This window comes from Labrus bergylta, chromosome 12 (assembly GCF_963930695.1).
Source record: "Labrus bergylta chromosome 12, fLabBer1.1, whole genome shotgun sequence".
In the NCBI taxonomy this organism is placed as follows: Eukaryota; Metazoa; Chordata; class Actinopteri; order Labriformes; family Labridae; genus Labrus; species Labrus bergylta.
In genome coordinates this window covers 24,312,772-24,332,356 of record NC_089206.1, presented here as the reverse complement: position 1 = coordinate 24,332,356, position 19,585 = coordinate 24,312,772, and the positions used below count along the sequence as shown (strand labels likewise).

General features: G+C 41.4%; 1 protein-coding gene across 9 annotated transcripts in view; it reads left to right on the top strand.

The window, feature by feature from the left end:
* The first annotated feature begins 9,613 nt into the window (after nucleotides 1-9,613).
* agrn (agrin) overlaps nucleotides 9,614-19,585 on the top strand; it is a 285,753-nt gene continuing 275,781 nt past the window's right edge. For 4 of the 9 annotated variants that reach the window (XM_065961336.1, XM_065961337.1, XM_065961338.1 and 1 more), the window contains exons 1-2: nucleotides 9,614-10,062; nucleotides 12,006-12,267. In XM_065961336.1, coding sequence (XP_065817408.1) covers nucleotides 9,862-10,062; nucleotides 12,006-12,267 — 463 coding nt within the window. In that variant the 5' untranslated portion in view covers nucleotides 9,614-9,861. The remainder of the gene's footprint in view (nucleotides 10,063-12,005; nucleotides 12,268-19,585) is intronic. The other 5 variants (XM_065961335.1, XM_065961343.1, XM_065961339.1 and 2 more) reach the window with 5 other exon arrangements.

Genomic DNA, 19,585 nt, shown 5'->3' with positions numbered 1-19,585 from the left:
AGTAATGAAGGCTGGCCTCGCTATCACTCACTGCTGCCCTGCTGTCAATATGGCCAATTCACAGTTTACAGCAGCTTTTAAACATAGTGATTTACAGAAAACTCACACTCACATATTGAGTTTGATATGTATGTTTGATTTGGGGAGTTTTAGTGATTTAAGGGGGCGTAGAAAACTTCAAAGAACCTTCATGATGACTTTTTTTAAGCTTCTGATGTGCTCGTAGGGAAACATGACAACCTAAATACCCTCTTAGGGGCAATACAGTCACCATGAGGTAGTGAGGAGACTTTATCTAGGACCCTATCTATTACAAGGCAGACACACTGTTAATCCTCACTGACACTCCTTTATCTTATCTCCACTTAGCCATATCTATGGCAATCTATTGAGATAAGGCAGATACTTATGATGGAGGAGAACCTTGAAGACCACAAGGCAAGTATTTCATGAACAAATAAATGAAAAGGTATTGCATTTTAATATGAGGGTCCAAGACAAAGATATTGTGTATTCACCTATTTGCTCACAGATTAAGACACAAACAAGAAATACTTCAGGTCTGATCAAAGAGTCAAACTGCAGACTCTCCGTCTAAAAGAGAAAACCAGAGAGAGCAGGGAAAGGGAGAGGCTCCACACCACATTGAACTATCTGACATTCCAGGCAAATGCACAGGGATAAAACCAGGTGTGAAACCAGCTCTCCTGTTTAGACATGAAGTAACAAAGCACAGGGCCATCTGGCTAAACACACTCTGTTTGCTGCAGCTCTACCACCTGCACATACAGTTTGTCTAAGGGAAGTGGGTCCCCAAGTTAAGGACTCTTGTATGAAACTGAAAAGCACCATAGCATCTAGCATCTGTAACTATACAGCATGGGGAAAGAAAAGAGATTTGATTGGAAATAAAGTTATCCAGTTATTTTTTTTTTTTTGCACAAGATGATAACATACACAAAACTTGCTTAGCACATGCTGCATCAGTTTCTTATATTAATGCTGCTAATAGATATCTGCAATGACTGAGACCATCAAATAATGTGAAATTCCTAAAACAATCTAATATTGTCAAATCGCAGCTCATTGTGCTGGAAATTTCTGTTAACAATGCAAAAGAAAGGATTATGAGTCAATAAGTGTCTTTGTTTAGTTTAATTCTTCGTGCAAGTAGAAGGAACAAAGCTTCAGAGTGTCAATACAGTTTGAAGGAAAGCTCGAAGTAATCACAATCCGCTTGGGTTTATATACACATGCTTCACAGAAAAACCTTCATGCCTATATAAGGATTGCAGATACAGGCGCAGTCAAATATCAAATACATTTCAACACGTCGCACAACAGTAATGTCAAGGAAACTTCAAGTCTGAGTATCTTTTGATATTTAGCTATTTGTGAGAAACCTTCATCCTTGGGTAAAGACAAAACAAGAATATTACATATTAAATCATTGTAGCATTTCTCAAGCGAGCTGTAAGTAAAATGTCCTCGACAGTAAACAGAATTTTTTACATTACATCATACAAATTTAGGGAAAGCAATTAACTTAGAATGAACTTCCAACCAGATGGTATAATTGCTCCCAAAGTAGATTTGAATTGTGCAGTTAGAAGACAAAACACAATTTTATTATGCAAATGCATCAAGCTGCTGGCAGTTTTTGTATACTGCTTATTTTCAATTCAACAAGAAGGAGAACAGATTCGCAGTAACATCAGAAAATGAAAATATCTGCCCAAATAGAATGAAAAGGGACATCCATCTAACAATCATGTATTCAATGAATAGTATGAAGACAGACTCAACAGCTTTTTGGAGAGTACTCTCACTCTTGTTTCATAAAACTTGGAAAAACTACAAGTGAGTCCTGAATATTTACATTTCAGTTTGCATGCATTGACCTCCCTGCTATCTCTATCTCTATCTCTATCTATCTATCTATATATATATATATATATATATATTTATTTTACTCACAATTTCTGTTTGTGATGCCTGAGAGTGAACATGTGTTCAGCCAATGTTTAACTATTCATGTCAGGCTGTTTCAGAATAATCTCTGGTTACTGTAAAAAGACAAAACAAAGAATTTATTTCCTCCGCCGTCTGAGATTTTTTGGGGCGAGTCGACAGATTCCTCTTTTGTTTGTTACCTCTGTGATTCTAAGTGTCCTACAGTATTGTAACACCTCATGGTATATGTGTCTGTCCGCCACTCTGAAGTCTCTAAACTGCGTCAGCAGTTGAACATCTGCTGTAAGATTGTAGGCCAACCCATGCAAAGAATCCGCCTACAACAAAAGCATTTTAAGACTGGCTAACTGCATCACCTCTGACCCTGACCACGCCCTGAACACAGAGTATGAACTATTACCATCAAACCGGAGATACAGGGTCCCACGTCTTAATAAGGTCAGACTGAAACACTCTTTTGTTCACCAATCAATCCTTAAATTGAATGTGGAGCTGAATCCTCGACCAAAGCACGTTTAGGGCCTCTGGGCATTTGTTTGGCTTTTGAGTGTTGTTTCAAATGTTTATATCTTTGTTTCCTGTCTTAATTGTTGTGCCGCAAGCTGAGCCGCTGTGACGCAAGGCAAGTTTCAGACTATGTCTGACAATAAAGTATTATCTATATATCTATCTATCTATGTTAAAATAAGGTTTTGTTCTGCAGCTGTAGTTCCACACATAATACTGGTAACACAACATTTCTGAATTCTGCATGTAGTCTTTGTGTCAAAAAGTTTGTATTTGTTGTATACTCAACACAAACTGAGTCCTTACAATCAGTTACAAGTGGATGATTAATTGCATGATCAAACAGGAAGACAGTCTCATACCCAATTCTGCCCTACACATTTCCATTCTTATCCATTGATTTAAATGGGATTTGTTTTCTGACTCTCCAGTTATGAATTAGTTGTACCCTTAAAACAATCTTTGTTGTATTAATGTTTGTGACAACATCAATGTATAAGGGTTTGAAATTGTGATAAGTTTCAGTTATGTTACTGTTATATGACAAGTGGTAAACATGCATGGAGAGGTGCAGATATGTGACTGTTTCAGGGCTTTATGTTGACATCAAGTAGGATGTCCCAACTTCAATTCATGTTGTCACAATACCTCCTCTATAACATCAGTTTGTATGGAGGTGTGTGTTTTATTTTCAGAGTTTTTAGTGTAGAGTGCTTGGTGTGTTTTTTCTACCCCGGTTGCCTTGTCCTCTGTCTTCTTCACTCTGCTGACCTGCAATGCATCTGCCATCAACACATCTGCTCACCATCAAGCGATCAAATACTCTTCTAAGAACCCTGCACCTACAGTCAGTGCCTGCTGGATAGTTGTGCCCTACACGGTTTGTTTTGGTCAAAAATGAAACTCCTGTTTAGCCTCAAAGTCAGAATTGCCTTCTTGTTTGTTTGCCTGCTACCTCATTCCTGTCCTCCCTGTCTCCATGATCTGATCTTCAGTTTGCCAACCAGCCCATCTGCATTTTGGACCACCAACTTACTCCCCAGCTCAGATCGACAACCAGCTACCCCTTCACTACTCCCCTGCCTGCCTTTTCTAAATAAAACTCAGTTTTGACACCGTACCTGTCATCTTGCATCTGGGTCCAGCCTTAAGTTCTTCAAAAACCTTAATTCAAATTTAAAACGATTTAAAAAGAAGATCAATAATCTTAGTCATTGCAATCTGCTCAAAAACGTAGATCATTCTGCTCATACCAACACATTTAACTATACACATATACAGTCAATGGACATCTTGCCAAGGCACCTTAACATTTTTGGAATGCACATTGTGATCTGGCTTGAATGTGAGGGTCAGTGATGCTTCTAATCTCTTGTATTATTCTAACACAATTCAGAAAGGGAGATCTAAGTATACATGTACATACAACAAGAAAAAAACACAATGACTGACTTGTATTTGCACAGAGTTGGTCTGCAGCGGGCTTTGTCACACAGGGCGACAGCAGAGAGAGGACAGGCTGTGCAGCAGCAAACCAGAGACTGTCTGTCGTAGAAGAGCAGATACATGCCAGGCAGGCGAGGCTCCCTCTTCTGTTCTCATGCTGATACCTGATAAAGGAAACTGGGCCTGTCCTCTGAACAAAAAACAAAAGAGCTACAGCAGCCTCATTTGATAAGGCTGGAATGTGTTCAGTGTATGTGTGTGTATGTGTGTGTCTGTGTTGCAATGCAAAGTGGGAGTGTGCCTGCCCTTTATCTATAGGAGCAATGTAAAACATAAAATATGAAACAGAGGAAATCAACAGACACATTCAGAATAAAGGTTAAAAGAGAGTACAAACCTGAATGCCAAGATGCTGAATAACTTCAGCGGGAGTGGTGCATTATTTATGCGACACACAGTGTAAGATATCGCTTACATGACTCTGAACTTAATCCAAAAGGTTGGATCGGTTTTCGATATTGCACTGCACAGTGATTCTCTGGCTGACCATGGTGCAGTGATACACAGGGGGTGTAGCAGTGCAGCTGCTTCTCTTTGCGACCAAGCCCAAAGGCTTTGCATACAATTTGGCTGCTAATGTAGTATCTCAGGTTACTCCTCTTTCTTTCCAGTGACACACGTCTGGAAACAGAGTCAGCTTTTCCCAGCTGTCATGGAGCCCTCTGTACAAGCCATCAACGTAAGTATAACTTATCAAAATAGATTATAATAAAAGACTCCATCTGGATCCATCACTGTCATAACTGTGAAAAGCACAGATTGACCACTGTAGGGCTTTCTTAGGCCAAAAACAATACGGCACCACTCGGAGGATTCACTGCTGATATTTGATATCATCAAACTTGAAACCATTCTCCTGCCAAATATTTCAAATAGACGGACTGACTTTGAGATAGCAGAGTTATCAAGCATCTGAAGCAACTTACAGAGTTTTTCTCCCAGGCAAGCCTGTGCAACAAATAACAATACCAATGCATTCAGTACACCTTCTCCATGTGAGCTGGTAAATCCCCTCTAAAGGGGGTGTTGGTTGATGTCTTTGCTCTCGTCTTCTGCTGTAATTGCATCTGCTTTACTTTGATGCACCAAAAAAAAAAGGCCAGTGAGATGTCTTCTTTCAGTCATTACATGTCAAAGCTTGTTTACTTTCTGGGGCTTTTGTGTTAAAATATTTGTGGGAGGTGGCGGTGCTGTCAGGAGATAACTGGAAGTGGGGAGGACGTGATGGTTCATGTGCTCTGGTAAGTTTCACATTATGATGAAGGCTTCATTTTTCATGTTCTGGGTCCACTGAGAAACACAACTGGTAACGTAATGCAATGCTTTATGGTTGTTGAATCTTTTTTTTCTGATATAGAAAATGATTGAAGGCCACCTGTCTCCTGAAAAGTATTTGTAAATGACATAAAGGATCGATTCTATTCTTTAAATGTTGGACAGAGATTTACCACACAAAGAAAACAAGCTTTTACTTATGCATAATAAATAACTTTTACATCATTTGTGGTACTTAAGACTCATTTTTTATCTTTTAAATCCAACATGTTCTCAATTCAACTTGTCTGAAAAGGCCCCTTGATCTGTGGCCTAAGATTTAAACTATGACACTGAATGTATCTTAGATTTGGGACTGAATGGGGATGCTAAATAATAATGATATATAAACAATACTGATACATTTGGGATGGGATTGACTTTTATTTTGGCCATTCATTTACACCTTCATTGATAGGACAGCTGAAGAGAAGCAGGATATATTGGGAGGAGAATTGGAAGCTTGATCCAAAGGCAACAGGACTTGTTTTGCAGATCTTGAAGGCCAACCAAGTCCAGTTGCCTTTGGATCAAGATTCCTATTTACCATGACCCTGGATGATCCTACACAGACATATTAGAAGGAGGGAATGGGGGCAGACATGGAGCAGAGAGATGGGTCTGAAGTGTTTGGAAAGCATAGTTATGAAACTCTTCATATAAAACTAATGTGCAAGATAAAGTGATATCTGGATGTGAGGCTGCAGAGTGCAACAACCTGAGAATTGCTCTGCCACATCTCCATGCAAGCACTGACAGAACATTTGGGACACGTGCACCACAGGAGGACACCGCTACAATTTTCAGTCAGAAGTGGGAACAGTGAGGAAAACTTAAACGAGCACAAAGGAAGAGAACATCATAACAAGGCTTAGGGTTGGTCATACAGCACTAAATAAAATACTTTATAGATTAAAGAAGCCCCCTCATGTTTATGTGGACACGGCCAGGTAGAGGAATCAGTAGACCATGTTCTTATACAATACTTCAGAGAGAGAGAGAGAGGAATAAAAAAAGGGACATCAGGAAGATTGGAGAGGAGGAGCTAACCTTTTCTTCTTCTTTTTTTTTTTTTTTAGCATTTATTAGCATAGAGAGCTTAATGTGCTACTTGGGAAACATTGTGTTAATAAACATAATTTAGTCCTTCTTTTGTGTATTTTGAATATTGGTGGGTTAAAATATTAATTCTGGTCCACACTCCAACACCAGTAGGTGGTGGTAAGTCACCTGAAAGCTGAGTGTCACCTGCCATAAAACCGAATAAAGAACGAGTAGATCGTACTGTGTCCACTAGGGGGCGATGGTCTCAGGTGAACCAAGCACTAACATAAAGTCTTAGAAAGTTGTTTGGTGAATGTGTAAGCAAACAGGGATGAGAATCCCTCTAAGGTTTCATACAAAGTGCAAGTCCAATATTCACATCAGCTTAAATGTCTGTTAAAGTCTTCACCTCTCCTGAGAGAAATATCTGTTTCTTTAGCTAACAGCTAACAAGCTAACAAGCTAGTCCCATTGTCTGCCTTCTGCTTGGTGCTGGTAGTGTACAGTACTTATGAGAGTATTTTAGCTAACATTAGCAACCTTAAGAAGAAGAGGGAAACAATGGATGAAGAGAATGAAAAGATGTTGCTAATAGCTAGCTCTTAAAAATAAACAACAGGTTGATAAAGCTTGAGCTGAAAGGGCCTGTGGGTGTGTCACTACATGCAACTCTCAGTAAACAGTACTTTGATCAATTGTTCACTTTGTGAAATAAGAAATATTAATTATTTTGCATTAGGAATATGAATTTTAGGGTCTTCCGCCCCAGACATTTACTAAAAGAGACCCTCCATTTCATCTCTGTTTACTTATAGGTGAGCCTTTACTGTTAACTGAAATGGGATTTAATGGAGGGTTTTCTACAACACTGACAGCCACATGCAGAAACATTAAGTCTTATAATAGAATAAACTGGTCATGGAAATGTCATTCAGTTTATGCTCTTGTTTAAACTAGTCATTACTGCCATAAATTTAAATGATTTGAATGGAAAAAGCTAATAAAAGTAGTTATTTGACAGTGTGCTGTTAGCGTCGCAGCTTAATAATATACCTGCAGAGAAATAGTGTTTTCTCTCTTATAATGAACTGAACGCATGTGGACGTTTTCATACATTTAATATAAATATATATATCTTTATTTATGTAAAAGCACTGACAAATTGTATAATAATTCACTCAGAGGGTTGTCTATTATGGTTTACTCAGCTGTCGGAGCCGAAGCCTATTTGAACACATTTCTGCAAATATCCTCTCTCTAGCAAATGTGCCTGACCAAGCCTGTTATTTTCCCAGGAATAGAAGGCTAGTTAAAATTACAGCTTTTGACGAGTGGAAATTTACGCACTGTCTGTTCCTAAATAGGATCTAACAAAATTTCCATATGGTAGCATTTATAGACTTCGACGTGGTAACTTTTGCGATATAAGGGGAATCTTTAATGACATATGACATGGTGTGAGATAAGTATCCGCCTATGGAGTGCTGAGTTTACAAGAACTGGAGTGCACTTGTTGCTTTATATCGTTGCTATCAGATTCATCACATTGTTATTCAATATAGACCCTAATGAACTGCTAAGAAAACTTTATTATTTCATTGATTTCTTATCCTCAATTTGTGAGCATAAGCTTAAAGTAGCACAGCACACAATGAGAAATCTCAGACTAAATGGTGCTTTCACTTACTTTATTTGTCTACTTTAGGGAATCAAGATGTAACTTGCGTTATGAATATCAGCTGGAAGTCTTGTTAAGTCCAGAAAAACAACACTAAGCAATAATTCTGTTGCAAAAAGCTCCTTTAAAGTTGACAGTACGTTGAGCTCCATCCAGGTATTGATTGTAGCAGTCAATAGTCATCACTCATACCTCACCGCCTCGTATCGATTTGCATCTTTATGTAATGAATGAGGTGTGACTTGAATGATCACAGTGGATCCACATTTTAAAAAAATGTTTCAAACATGTTAATTTTCTAAATGTTTCACAGAGCTGACATTTTTTACAAGATAGTTTAATCTATAACCTTTTTTTTTCTCTGTCATCTTGTTAAGACAATATCATACATCCAGACATTTTGAAAGAACATGGATGACATACCTTCCTTCATATAACAATCAATCAAACTCATGTGTTGTATACTTGTCTCTTAAGCTTTAAAAATAAATCTGAGTTCCTCTTGCTTCTGAATTTGAGCGGGGAGGCAGTGGGATTGAAGTGCTTCACTTATATGTCTATATGTGATAACATCTAAAATCACTTTGGAAATGGAGGACAGTGCAGCAATATGTGAAAAACCAAAAGTATACTTCTCTTTGTTGACCATGGGACAGATAACTAATCGTTGATAATGTTAGGCTTACAGGATTTAGGGTTTAGTCAAGATGACGCTGCAGAAACATTGCCAATGTATTTGTGCAATCTAGACAGTCACCGCCTCTGCTGTCAGTCTGTTTGTAAGAGACGTTGCACCAAAGACGACTTTAACTGTTCTGCTCCTGAATGCTCTGTACTAGTCTCGTTATTATTAACATGTTTGCACACTGCTAGTAAAAGTTTCACCTCATGGAAAGTTACCTACTAGTTCCATAATAACCTATTTTATCATTTTTATTTAAGCATCTTTTGCACCCCTCACCACGGTAATTTTGTCCGACTGTCTAAATGTTTTTATAGGCTATTTTATTATATTGATATTTGTAGGCTTGTGTGTGACATAATGTTTGTGCATGGAGACACCATTGATCATATTTCTTGTATACCCGGAATATGAAGCTGGTTCCAGTGATTTATGCTTTGCGTGCTATTACACATCTGCAAGATAATTATGAGGTAAGATTTTCATGAGAACATGGGGCCGTTAGTGGTTAGCTAAAGTCCATACTGCAATGACTCCATCCAGACGAATGGGGATCAGGATGTGGGGTTTGTTGCTGATGAGGTAAACTCACTGTCTGTCCGACTGGGGGCGGCGTTGGATAGCCACTTTCTACTATCATCCCAACACGCAGCTCAGAGTCCTCTCACCCCCAAACACCCCCCCCCCCCCCCCCCCCTCCCTCACTTGTGAGATCAGCAATTCAGATCTTATGCAAATCCGAAAGAATCAGTGTGTGTGTGTGTGTGTGTGTGTGTGTGTGTGTGTGTGTGTGTGTGTGTGCACGACAGAGGAAAAGAGAGGGGGACAGAGAAGTGCAGTTGCATTCCTGGAGAGAGAGATCCCTGCCCCTTCCTCCTCCTTCCTCCCTCTCTCTCTCTCTTCCAACCTGCTCTCCCAGCCGGCGGCGGCAGAGAGGGATTTTCTAACCCGGGCTGCAGATGCAGGGAGCAGGGCTGCAGAGTGAAACAGACACTGGTAGTCCGTAGGGAAGTTGTGGAAAGGAGGCTCGGCGCAACATTTTAAACGCATTCGAAATAGTTTTGGAGTGTGTTTATCGGACTCTCCGGGCGGTAACATTTTCTTTTTTTTAGGAAAGTTTACTTTTTTGGGGGGTTCCTACATCCGTGTGGTGAACATGGGCTCCGTGCGCACACTCCCGGCCGGCCGGTCAGCGCTTCTTCTGGCGGGGCTGCTTGTAGCTCTGTGGCAGCTCTGCGGAGCAAGTTGTCCGGAGAAAGACTTGGAGGACCGGGAAGAGGAGGCCAACGTAGTTTTGACCGGCACTGTGGACGAAATCACTAACATGGACCCGGTGCACAATACCTACTCGTGCAAGGTAAGTGTTCTCATGTGGGGTTTGAAACGATAATGCATTAGGGTGGGGGGGGGGGGGGGGGGGGGGAAGCACCTGCTTCTTGCACGGAAACAACCAGACCCCAGACTATAAGAAGTCTCATCATTTTTAAACCTCTACCCTCGTGCAGCAGATGGAGGCCATTACCACCGAGTTTGTTTTCCAACAGCTTGCCTGCAAAACATTTTACAAACTCATTCATCCAGAAGCATTTGGCAGCGTTTACACGGACACTGACAGAAGATCCACTTTCCCTTCAGGAATAGATAGATGGTGTTTTTTTATTTCCACTTACCAATTACATAGCTACTAGGGAGGCCTTTCACCGACCATGTAATCATCCCAAACATGCTGCAACCAGGAGCCTGGCCCCTCACCGGCCCCTGGCTGCAGCTCTCACTCATTTCCAATCAGAAATGTTGCAGACATGAAGCCTAATTTGCCTGTGGCTATAAAGACGATCTCTTGAGTCATGATTTATTCTGTGGTGTTGCTGACATTTGCCACCACATATATCTTAAACTAGAGAAGTGTGGCTTGTGGCTATGACTTTAATGTCCCTTTGGATAAAAAAAAAAGTGCATAACATGTAATAAGATCAATTAGACTAACCACTGACTTAGAGCACAACAGTACTGTGATTTGTTGGCAATTGTTTAGAGTGTAAGAGGCAGTATGGATATCTATTTTCTTAAAAAGTGCTGCAATCAAGTTGTGTATTCTTGCTTTAGTAGCATGTGAATCCGGCTGCCATAGACCTGAAAGTCTAAATTTCACCCTTTTTTGTCAAATGTCCCATTTATATTTATATCACTGACTTCTGCACCACTTTGTAAAAACCAATAAGTTCCACAAATGAGCACATTTTCAGTCAGGAAGTGCCCTTCCTCCATCCTCAACCCAGGGCCATTCATCGTGAGACAAACATTTTGCACCATCCTGGACTTGTGGTGCACCGCTCTATAATCTGTCAAAATAAACAAGTTGTGTTTGGTCAGCTCTCTTCACTGCTCGTTTCGTCAGCGCCCACTTGCTTCCCGTCTCCCCAGGGTGAATGAGTGGAGTAGATTAGAGGCACATGAGCTCTCACTCTGGGGAGAAAAAAAAGAAAAGAAACCATCACCGAGTGTTGAAATGAAACAGAAGCACAGCCATGAAACGGAAGAGAAGAGCTTCAGCATGACTTACTGGGCATAAAGCTGCTTTTTTTACGACACTTCCTGGGATGCACTTTCTGTGGGTTCATGCAGGTTTGAAGTACATACAAATGACTCGTTATTGGATCTATTTGTTTCTTCTCTGAAAGATATATTCTACTAAAAATACCTATACTTGTGAGGAATGATTGGTTGCAAAAGTAAAAACATAAAACAGTAAAGTTAGAGAATCACAAACCTGTCATCAGAATCAGGTTCATTGGTGAAATATGTTCAGACGTGCTAGGAATTTGACAACATTGTCATTGTCTCAAAACCAGAATGAGCCAAGGTAAAACATGGAGGGAGAGCGTTAAGGATGGGTAGAAAGAGATAAAAAAAAAACACCTGTGAGGCTACAATAATCGTCGCTTTTCTTCTAATTTTAATAAATATAATGTGGATTAATGTGTTTTCTGTGTATGTGGACTCATGTCACGATGAAGATGCCCACATTCTTGGACTGTTCTCCCAGACATTAATGCCAGTACTGTGGCTCTGACAAGTGACTATATTTTGCAATTGTACCTGACGACAGGACATTTTGTTGTAGTTGTTAAAAACTAAATGGTATTCTGGGAAGAGGAGAGCTGAAGACAGATCTGAGGAAGACACAGTCCCCAAATCTCTAGCCCGGTTCATCCTTACTGTATGCATGAGGATGCATTCTTTTCACTTCCACAAAGTGCTGAAACATGTGCTCTCTTTCTGTCTCTTCGTTGGCAAAAGGTCAGAGTGTGGCGCTACCTAAAAGGAAAGTCCAACGTCAACAGAGAAATCCTCCTGGCCGGCGGAAACAAGTTGATGATCGGCGGCTTCGGCAACCCCGGGATCTGTGACAACCACGTGTCCACGGGGGACACCCGCATTTTCTTTCTCAACCCTGCGTCGAAATCCATGGGCCCTGAACACAAGAACGAACTTATGCTCAACTCCAGTCTGATGAGGATTACTCTGCGCAACCTGGAGGACGTGGAGCACTGCGTGGAAGGTAAGCAGCGAGGTTTTAAGATGGAACAACCGGCAAATGTTGATGTCAGTAGGAGACAATTTGTGAATTATCAGACCTGAGAAATGCTATTGAAGAAGCTAATGTGCTTCTGTCAATATTCTGTCTTACCTGTGAGAAATCGGTGTAGGATCCACGCTGTGGTATGAACGCTTATCGTGTTTGTGAATCACTTAAAGCAGGGAGGATTTCATTCACCGCTGGCAGCTGAAATTACACAGCCTCGGGCTCACAGCGTCAAAGTTTCCTTTGACAGGGACACCTGAGTCATTTTAAGAGCTTTGTTGCCATGGTGACTCTCTAGCTTTTCCAGGTATACATAGCCTGAAGGTGGCGGTGGGCGTGCCCAATAACACTGTAAGGACTCAGATTGAGTAGTTAAGGGATGATTCCCGACCTTTGCACCTTGTAGCCGGGCCTTTTTATTAAGTCAGAGGTCAAACAGTTCAACCCTTACACGCTCATAACACAACCTGGGAGTTTACAGGGCAACACAGGTTCCCACACGTTTTTTTTTTTTTACAACTCACTCACTCAGATTCTGTTAACGTCATCGTTAGAGTATCACAAATAAACCTGGGCAAGACTTGCAAGAGTAGAAACAGGCAATTAATGGATGAGTCAAACTTTCTCACTCACTTTTAAAATGCTTTCAAGTGAATTTATGGAGGGAAAATGTGATCATTGTTTTTTATTCTTCACGTTTTTTGTTCAAGGACTTGAGCATTTAAAGGGTTTATGAAACGCTATTATTTTCCAGAGTCCTTTTTTGGCTGAGAAGTCATTTGTCAGGCTCTTATGAGACGAACCATACAGCCATGACTAATAAATCTCAGAATCCACCGTGACTGTGAGAGTGTAGCAGCCTGTGCCCCCATGCCAGTGAACAGTGAGCTTGCTGCTGTTTAACTTTGAACTGGTGCTTGACTATGTTGTTGGCAGCTGTTCAAAGTTTCAATCTAACACACTCAGAGCGAGCGGGAGCACCGGGGGGAAATGAATCAGAGCACGAATCACCTTGCTGTTGCGGAGTCGCAGAGTCTGTGTTCTGGGTACTTTCCCCTGAACAGTTCTGGGTGGCAGGATGTTCCATTGGATGGAGCTTGTTTGCAGTGTTAAGTTGCATTTGGCACACACATAAAACTTTCTTCTGTTTGTCTGTCCAGGCACGAAACACTGCACTGCTAACCTTTTTATTCAGCTGCCTTTTCTTCCTCCAGGACTCCTCTTGTGGAGAGGGGAGTTTTCTTGGCTCTGACAAACTGTCTAGAATGTGCCCTTTTTGTTTGCCGGGCTTTGTGTTTGAAGAGGGGTTTACTTCACACAACCTGATTTTTCTCATCCCACCTTACAGTTTGAAGGAGTACAGTTAGAAAATGCAGCAAGGAGTCGTGAGGAAAAACACAGAAAAAGTCTGACATAAGACGAGAGCTGGAACGGTTTATCCAGAAAAGAATCAGTTTTGATAATCAAGGATTCTTTTTGGTGTCAAACGTTTTCTGTTTTCAGCTGTTTTAAACGTAAGGATCTTATTTTTGTCTCATATTTTAACTGTGGATTTGAAAAAGAAGCTACTTGAAGATGTCACTTTGGGTTCTCGGAGATGAGCTTTTATCACAACTTTCTGACATTTTAAAACTTCATAATTAATAGCTTAATCATAACATTCCTTTTGTTGCAACACATAACATATAAGACATCTGAAAGAATTTTCCGAGGAAGGCTTTTGAACTGATGGTTATATATACCAAATAATATCCTGGGACTATTGTCATGTTCGGCTCCACCGTATAATCCGTTTGTTTTTTCGGGGAGTGAAATTGGCCCTGATAATTAGCTGGCATACCTCCATCCAGTAAAGAGAGCGAGCTTTGAGGCTTGTTCAAGTGCAGAGTTTTAATTAAGAGAGTCAAGTCCGATCCCGTCCGCTCTGTGCAACCACTAACACCCCCCCCCCCCCCCCAAGACTGTGGGATGTGAGTGCAGCGGGACAAGACTCTACCTGCTGCAGTACTCTGTACCCTCCCCTGCTCTCTCCTCATTCTTGACATTTTCGATAGCTAGGATAGACTCAGGAATGCCTGGCAGTGAGCGAGGTGGGGAGGCATATTGTCTGAGGTGGAAGAAAAAAGGCTTTGTGCGAGCTCCTTGCCACCTAGAGTTTAGAGAGGGAGACAGGCATGAAGGAAAAATCCGATGAGTGATGAAGAATGAAGAGGTAAAACTGAGGAATTTTGTCTTGTCTTTGTCTTGACTCGTGACATGAGGGATGTTGTGTTTGCTGCATATTTGTAACTTTGGATCAGTGCCATCATGCCATGTGAAGATAGATCCCTCCAGACTTTGTGTTTCACACTATTTTTTTACTCCCATGCTCTCCCCACAGGTCAGTGGCACTTCAGGGCCACTCGGTCCATGTGTGCAATCACTTAGCTGCAAGCTTTCATCTGCCACAGAGCTGCCCTCCCCGGAGGAGTGTTTACAAGACCTCAGTAAACACTTGCTGTGCTCTTAAAATGCTCTAAGCAATATTTATGAAGGATGCCCACTTGATCCCTTATCTTAACCTAATAACACCTTACAGGCATGTATGTGTGTGAGGATGGAAATAAGAACGCTTAGTGGTACTCCTCATCTTAAAGTGCTGCACATCTACAACAAGGCGAGATGGCAAAGTTGTATAATCACAAGATACTGCCAGAGTTAAACTGAAGAGTACATTTTATCTTCATGAGCTTTCTACTAAAGCTCATTCTTTTTGTGAGAACGGCAGCTTTCCAGTGATAAACTCTGTGTTTCTACGACAGGAGTGAAGGGGCTTGTTTCCTTTTCGACGGCTTCAGGGCCCCTGAGCTGAGCTGCAGCAGAATAGAGCTCAGCTAGTTTTTTGTGTTTCTTTGAGACCTGCACTGACTTAAATAGCTCCTGTGGCTGTGTAAAAAAGTAAACGCTGATGATCTCACAAGTGACATTGACATGAATTGTACAGTAAAGGCTGGCACACACCAAACTGACAACAAAGAACAAGCTAGCATATGTATACAAATAGCAGGGTTTGTAAACTCGTTGATCATTTTTCTGATGAAGGCGTTCGTAATTGCTTTGACTTCAAACAGTGTCTGAAGATAAGGAGATTGTACTGGCGTTACATGAGAAGAGACTTCCTCTTGACTTGTTTGTTTTCCTTCATCACGTTCATGTCTCTTCTCGTGCCCTGAGTCGCTGACTGAGAACCAGTCAGAGTGATTTCTCTCCCTGACTCATTGCCGCCGATTCTACTGGTTGAATCAGGCGAAAAGCCTCCGACAAGCCCTGAGCATTTCCACCGCTGCTGTTCACACCATAGTGACCATAACCACAGAGTCTTTCTGAAAGCCCTGACGAGCCCCGACCCCGATGTTTGGCTCGGTGTTTACCTACCTTAAACAGTTGTCGCCTGTAGTTGCTTCAATGTTGGGCATGCAAGCAAAAAACTGAAGCCCTTGTGTTAAATTCACTATGTGTCAGCTCTTCGATCTATCCCTATCAACTGAACGTTTTTTTGATTAATTTTAATTTCGTCATGATCCGATATTACAATTTTTTTAATCCACTGACATGCTTTGTTGAATTTGCACCATGACAGGGCCCTTGTTACAGAATCTGTTTCTTTGTTTGGTCCATCAGCTACCATGCACTAAAATGTCACTGTAGTCATGTGCTGTGCAGAGCTGTCAGATAATAAGTTAGAAACAGAGACATTTAGAGACAAGTGAACTACCGTAATTGACACAAAAGGATTCCTTGTTCTCCAGATTTTAGGTAAGAAGACTGAAAGTATGTGTTGTGTATCTTATCTTTCCCATTTTTTTCCATTGCTGCTTTAATGACAACACGGGAGAGAAGGCGGAGGTGTTTGGGGGTTTTGGAAGAGAGGAAGCCTTCTTGATTGAGAAGTGTTGAGAGTACAGGGAGATCATATCTGTCTGCTGTGTTTATCAGCTGCTTTTGTTTCAGCTCTTGATGACTCGATGCCAGAGTCTTTCCCTCAAGGCCCTGATGAAGCACAGCAACAAAGGGCTGTTTATTCCCTTCTGTCTTGATCTCTTCCTCTCTCTCTCTCTCTCTCTCTCTCTCTTTTTTTAAACTGTCTCTTCTATAGAAGAGGAGAGATGAGCCAGTCAGAAGTCGGTGCACAGTCATGCAACAGCTGCATCAGAGATCATTTCTTTGTGCCTTTGTGCTGCATCTGTTTAATACTGAGTATAGCTAGTGTTGTGCTTCACTGGCCGGACAATCAAAAGTCCTTGTGGGATGTTAATGAGCAGCGTTTTACTGCTCAACATACCACTGGCTCAGGCCCTTTATGATATGTGTACAGCAGTCCAGAGGCTCACTGGTAATGGGGTTAGCCAGGCTTGCTGAGAACATGATGGGGGTCCTGATTTGCCAGCAGGTGGTCTTGCTTAATGATGGGAGAGCAGACAGTCCTGTGGAATGCTTCTCGGGGTGGGTGGGATGTGGGTTGACTGTTTCAGCCCCCCCCCCCCTCCTCCTCCTTCAGTGCTCCTTCAGTGCTCCTTCAGAGAATAAGCAGAGGCCTCACGGAAAACGTTGAGCTTTTTTTCCCCACTGTTTGTGCAAGGAGGCGGCCTGGAGTTGCCTGGAATTCCTCACCTGTACAAGCTCCTACCTGGCTGCCCCCTCCCTCCTCAGCTTTTTGATATGAGAGGAGATAATGACTGAATGATAAGAGCATAGTGGAGGGGGCGGCTTCGATTTTATCCATCTTCTTGCAATTTTTCAGCACGAGTTCCAATGATTCAGCGGGTCATGACTCCCTTGTTTGGACAACAAGAAAGTCAAACTGAAACACGCAGCGGTCTCTTTACAACCTCAGTTAATCAGTGACTGAAAGGGAGAAGATAGTCAGCTGAGGTTGAGAGCTTTTTGATTCATCAGTCCAGAGATCAGAGTAAGCTAGTCAGTATACTCATCCCATAACCATGATGTATCGGCCCCAGCAAAATATCAAGACTAGTGGTTCCACCAGAAATCCATAATAAAACCATAATACATTTAAATATCATGTATTATGGTTGCCACTGGTAACTAAGAGTAGAATACCTTAACTGAAGTTATCTCATATCTCAAGTGATGAGAGCTTACAGTAAATGTGCAGTACTAGCATAACGTTATGCTAGTCAGAATGCGAGCAATCGCTTCTAAGCCAATGTCAGTTTTACTTTACCATATTGTTTTATTCGAAGGAAAGACTATTTTACTGCTGAGTAATGCATGTTTAGGTTTAAATATGTGTTTAGTTGTTGGGCTGACACAACATGACAGTCCTGAGATTCTGCCAGCATAGCTGCTACTAACTATACTAGTTTTTTGGTTCGGATAGACAGCTAAGTCAGGCCATAAAATAAAGATAGCAATCATATACCATCCATGCAGGGTAGGGTTGTCACAATAACAGAATTTTAAACTTTAGGGTAATATTCTGTTGAAAATGAAATGATATCTATAGACTTCCTGTTTTAATACCACAGAAACAAAAGAACTAGTCGACAGCACAGCCCGATATTTGGTAATTTTCTAATCTCAAGATTAGGTAGGAAAAGTTGCGAGTGGAAGTTCTTTAGTTTAGCGCGAATCTGACCTGATCCTATCGTGGCTCGTGCTCCTTTATGATGGTGAACAGATGCCTCTCTTATTAAATATATGACTCTGTGGCTTCTATCAGAAGTAGCACCTCTGCTTGTTTCCCTGAGGGGTTAATTTCATTTCATGTAAGTGTCATAACTTCCTCTGAGTCTTGCGGAGGCAGTCTTTATTACAGATGAGCTTCTCCGCCTCCACTATAAAAAACACTTTGGGAAATCTCGCAGCAGGTTTTCTGCCCTATAATTTAAATATCAGGCTGCGCTACCACCTGCTTTCTAAAGACAGATTAGAACATCACCACTGCACAGGGAAACATGACAACCAGTCATATATTTGACTTTCTCAGGTATGAAAACATTTGGCCTGTGGGTAATTCCAAAGGGAAGATGGAGTTTATTTTATTGTGACTGTGGAAAGTGTGTGTGAACACTACGCAGCCGCACCCAGGTGACTGAACTTAAGCTCTGGGGTCTTTATCCAGTCCGTGTCTGCACAAGCAACCTTTTGTCTTCAGGGAGTCATGGGAAGTCAAGACGACTGACTTTGAGGATTGGGTTTTTCTCAGGGCCCTTGAATGGATTAGGCTTTAGTGAGAGTTTTTTTTTGCTTTCTACAAAGGTGTAAATCAGTGTACCCTGTGTGGCTTCGGTCAAAGCATTAAGCAGTGAAGTGAACAGAACTGGACAAGTAGAAAGGTTTGATGGAAGGCTTTGATGAAATAAGCAACAAAGGCTTGAGGAGAGAATCAAGACCAATGGACCTGTTTGCCAGCGAGCCCAAAGTCTCCAGAGTTATTGCACGTTTTTAGATTTTAATTAAAAATGCGGCAGCGGAGAGCCTGCTTGGCATAGCCATAAAGGACTCCTAAATGAAAAAGCGTTGAAAGATGGAAAGGAGCAAAGGAGGAACGGACCACTTAACTGCAGTCTCTTCACCTTGGCCTGTATCCCAGCTCCTACCAGGAGTGTATCACTGCCATGCTGATAACAACCAGAGATGGTGTTGATAGTGCAGGGCAGGCAGACACCCACATGGAGTGACATGCCTGTCATTTTGATGAGATGTTAACATGTCCACACACAGTATACACACAGACATGTTTTGTTATAAGAAGCAGTCTGAATGTAACTGTTCCACTTAAAGGGTTAAACCAAACCACAGCCTTTACTGGAGAGTTTTTATTTAATGAGATAATCTGCAAACAAACGATCAGACCATTTGGTATAATTTGGCTCGTGATGAAAACGTGTGACGATGAACATCGAAGAAATACTGAGAAACTTGAGACAGGCAAGCAGCAGCCTGACTTGCAACCTCCCCTCAACATAAAACAGCCTTATTTGGGGTTTTTACTAGTTTTGATTTATTGGATGCATTTGTTTGGAAGGGACTCCCCAGCTGAAATTACTTTTGGCAAGTTTGCACAGCTTCTTTTCTCCTGCATTGCTTTTGTACAATTTCAGCAACAAAATAAAAAGTGCGTAGGCTGGCAGACAAATGAATCCTGGGATTATCCAAATTGTTGACCTTTGAGGGACAACTCTATAATAATGTATTAGTTCTTACCTGCTCACTGACATAAGAGAGATTCTGAATCAGGTCAGGTTCATCACCAAGAAGTTGAACCCATAAAAGGAATCATACTTGTTGT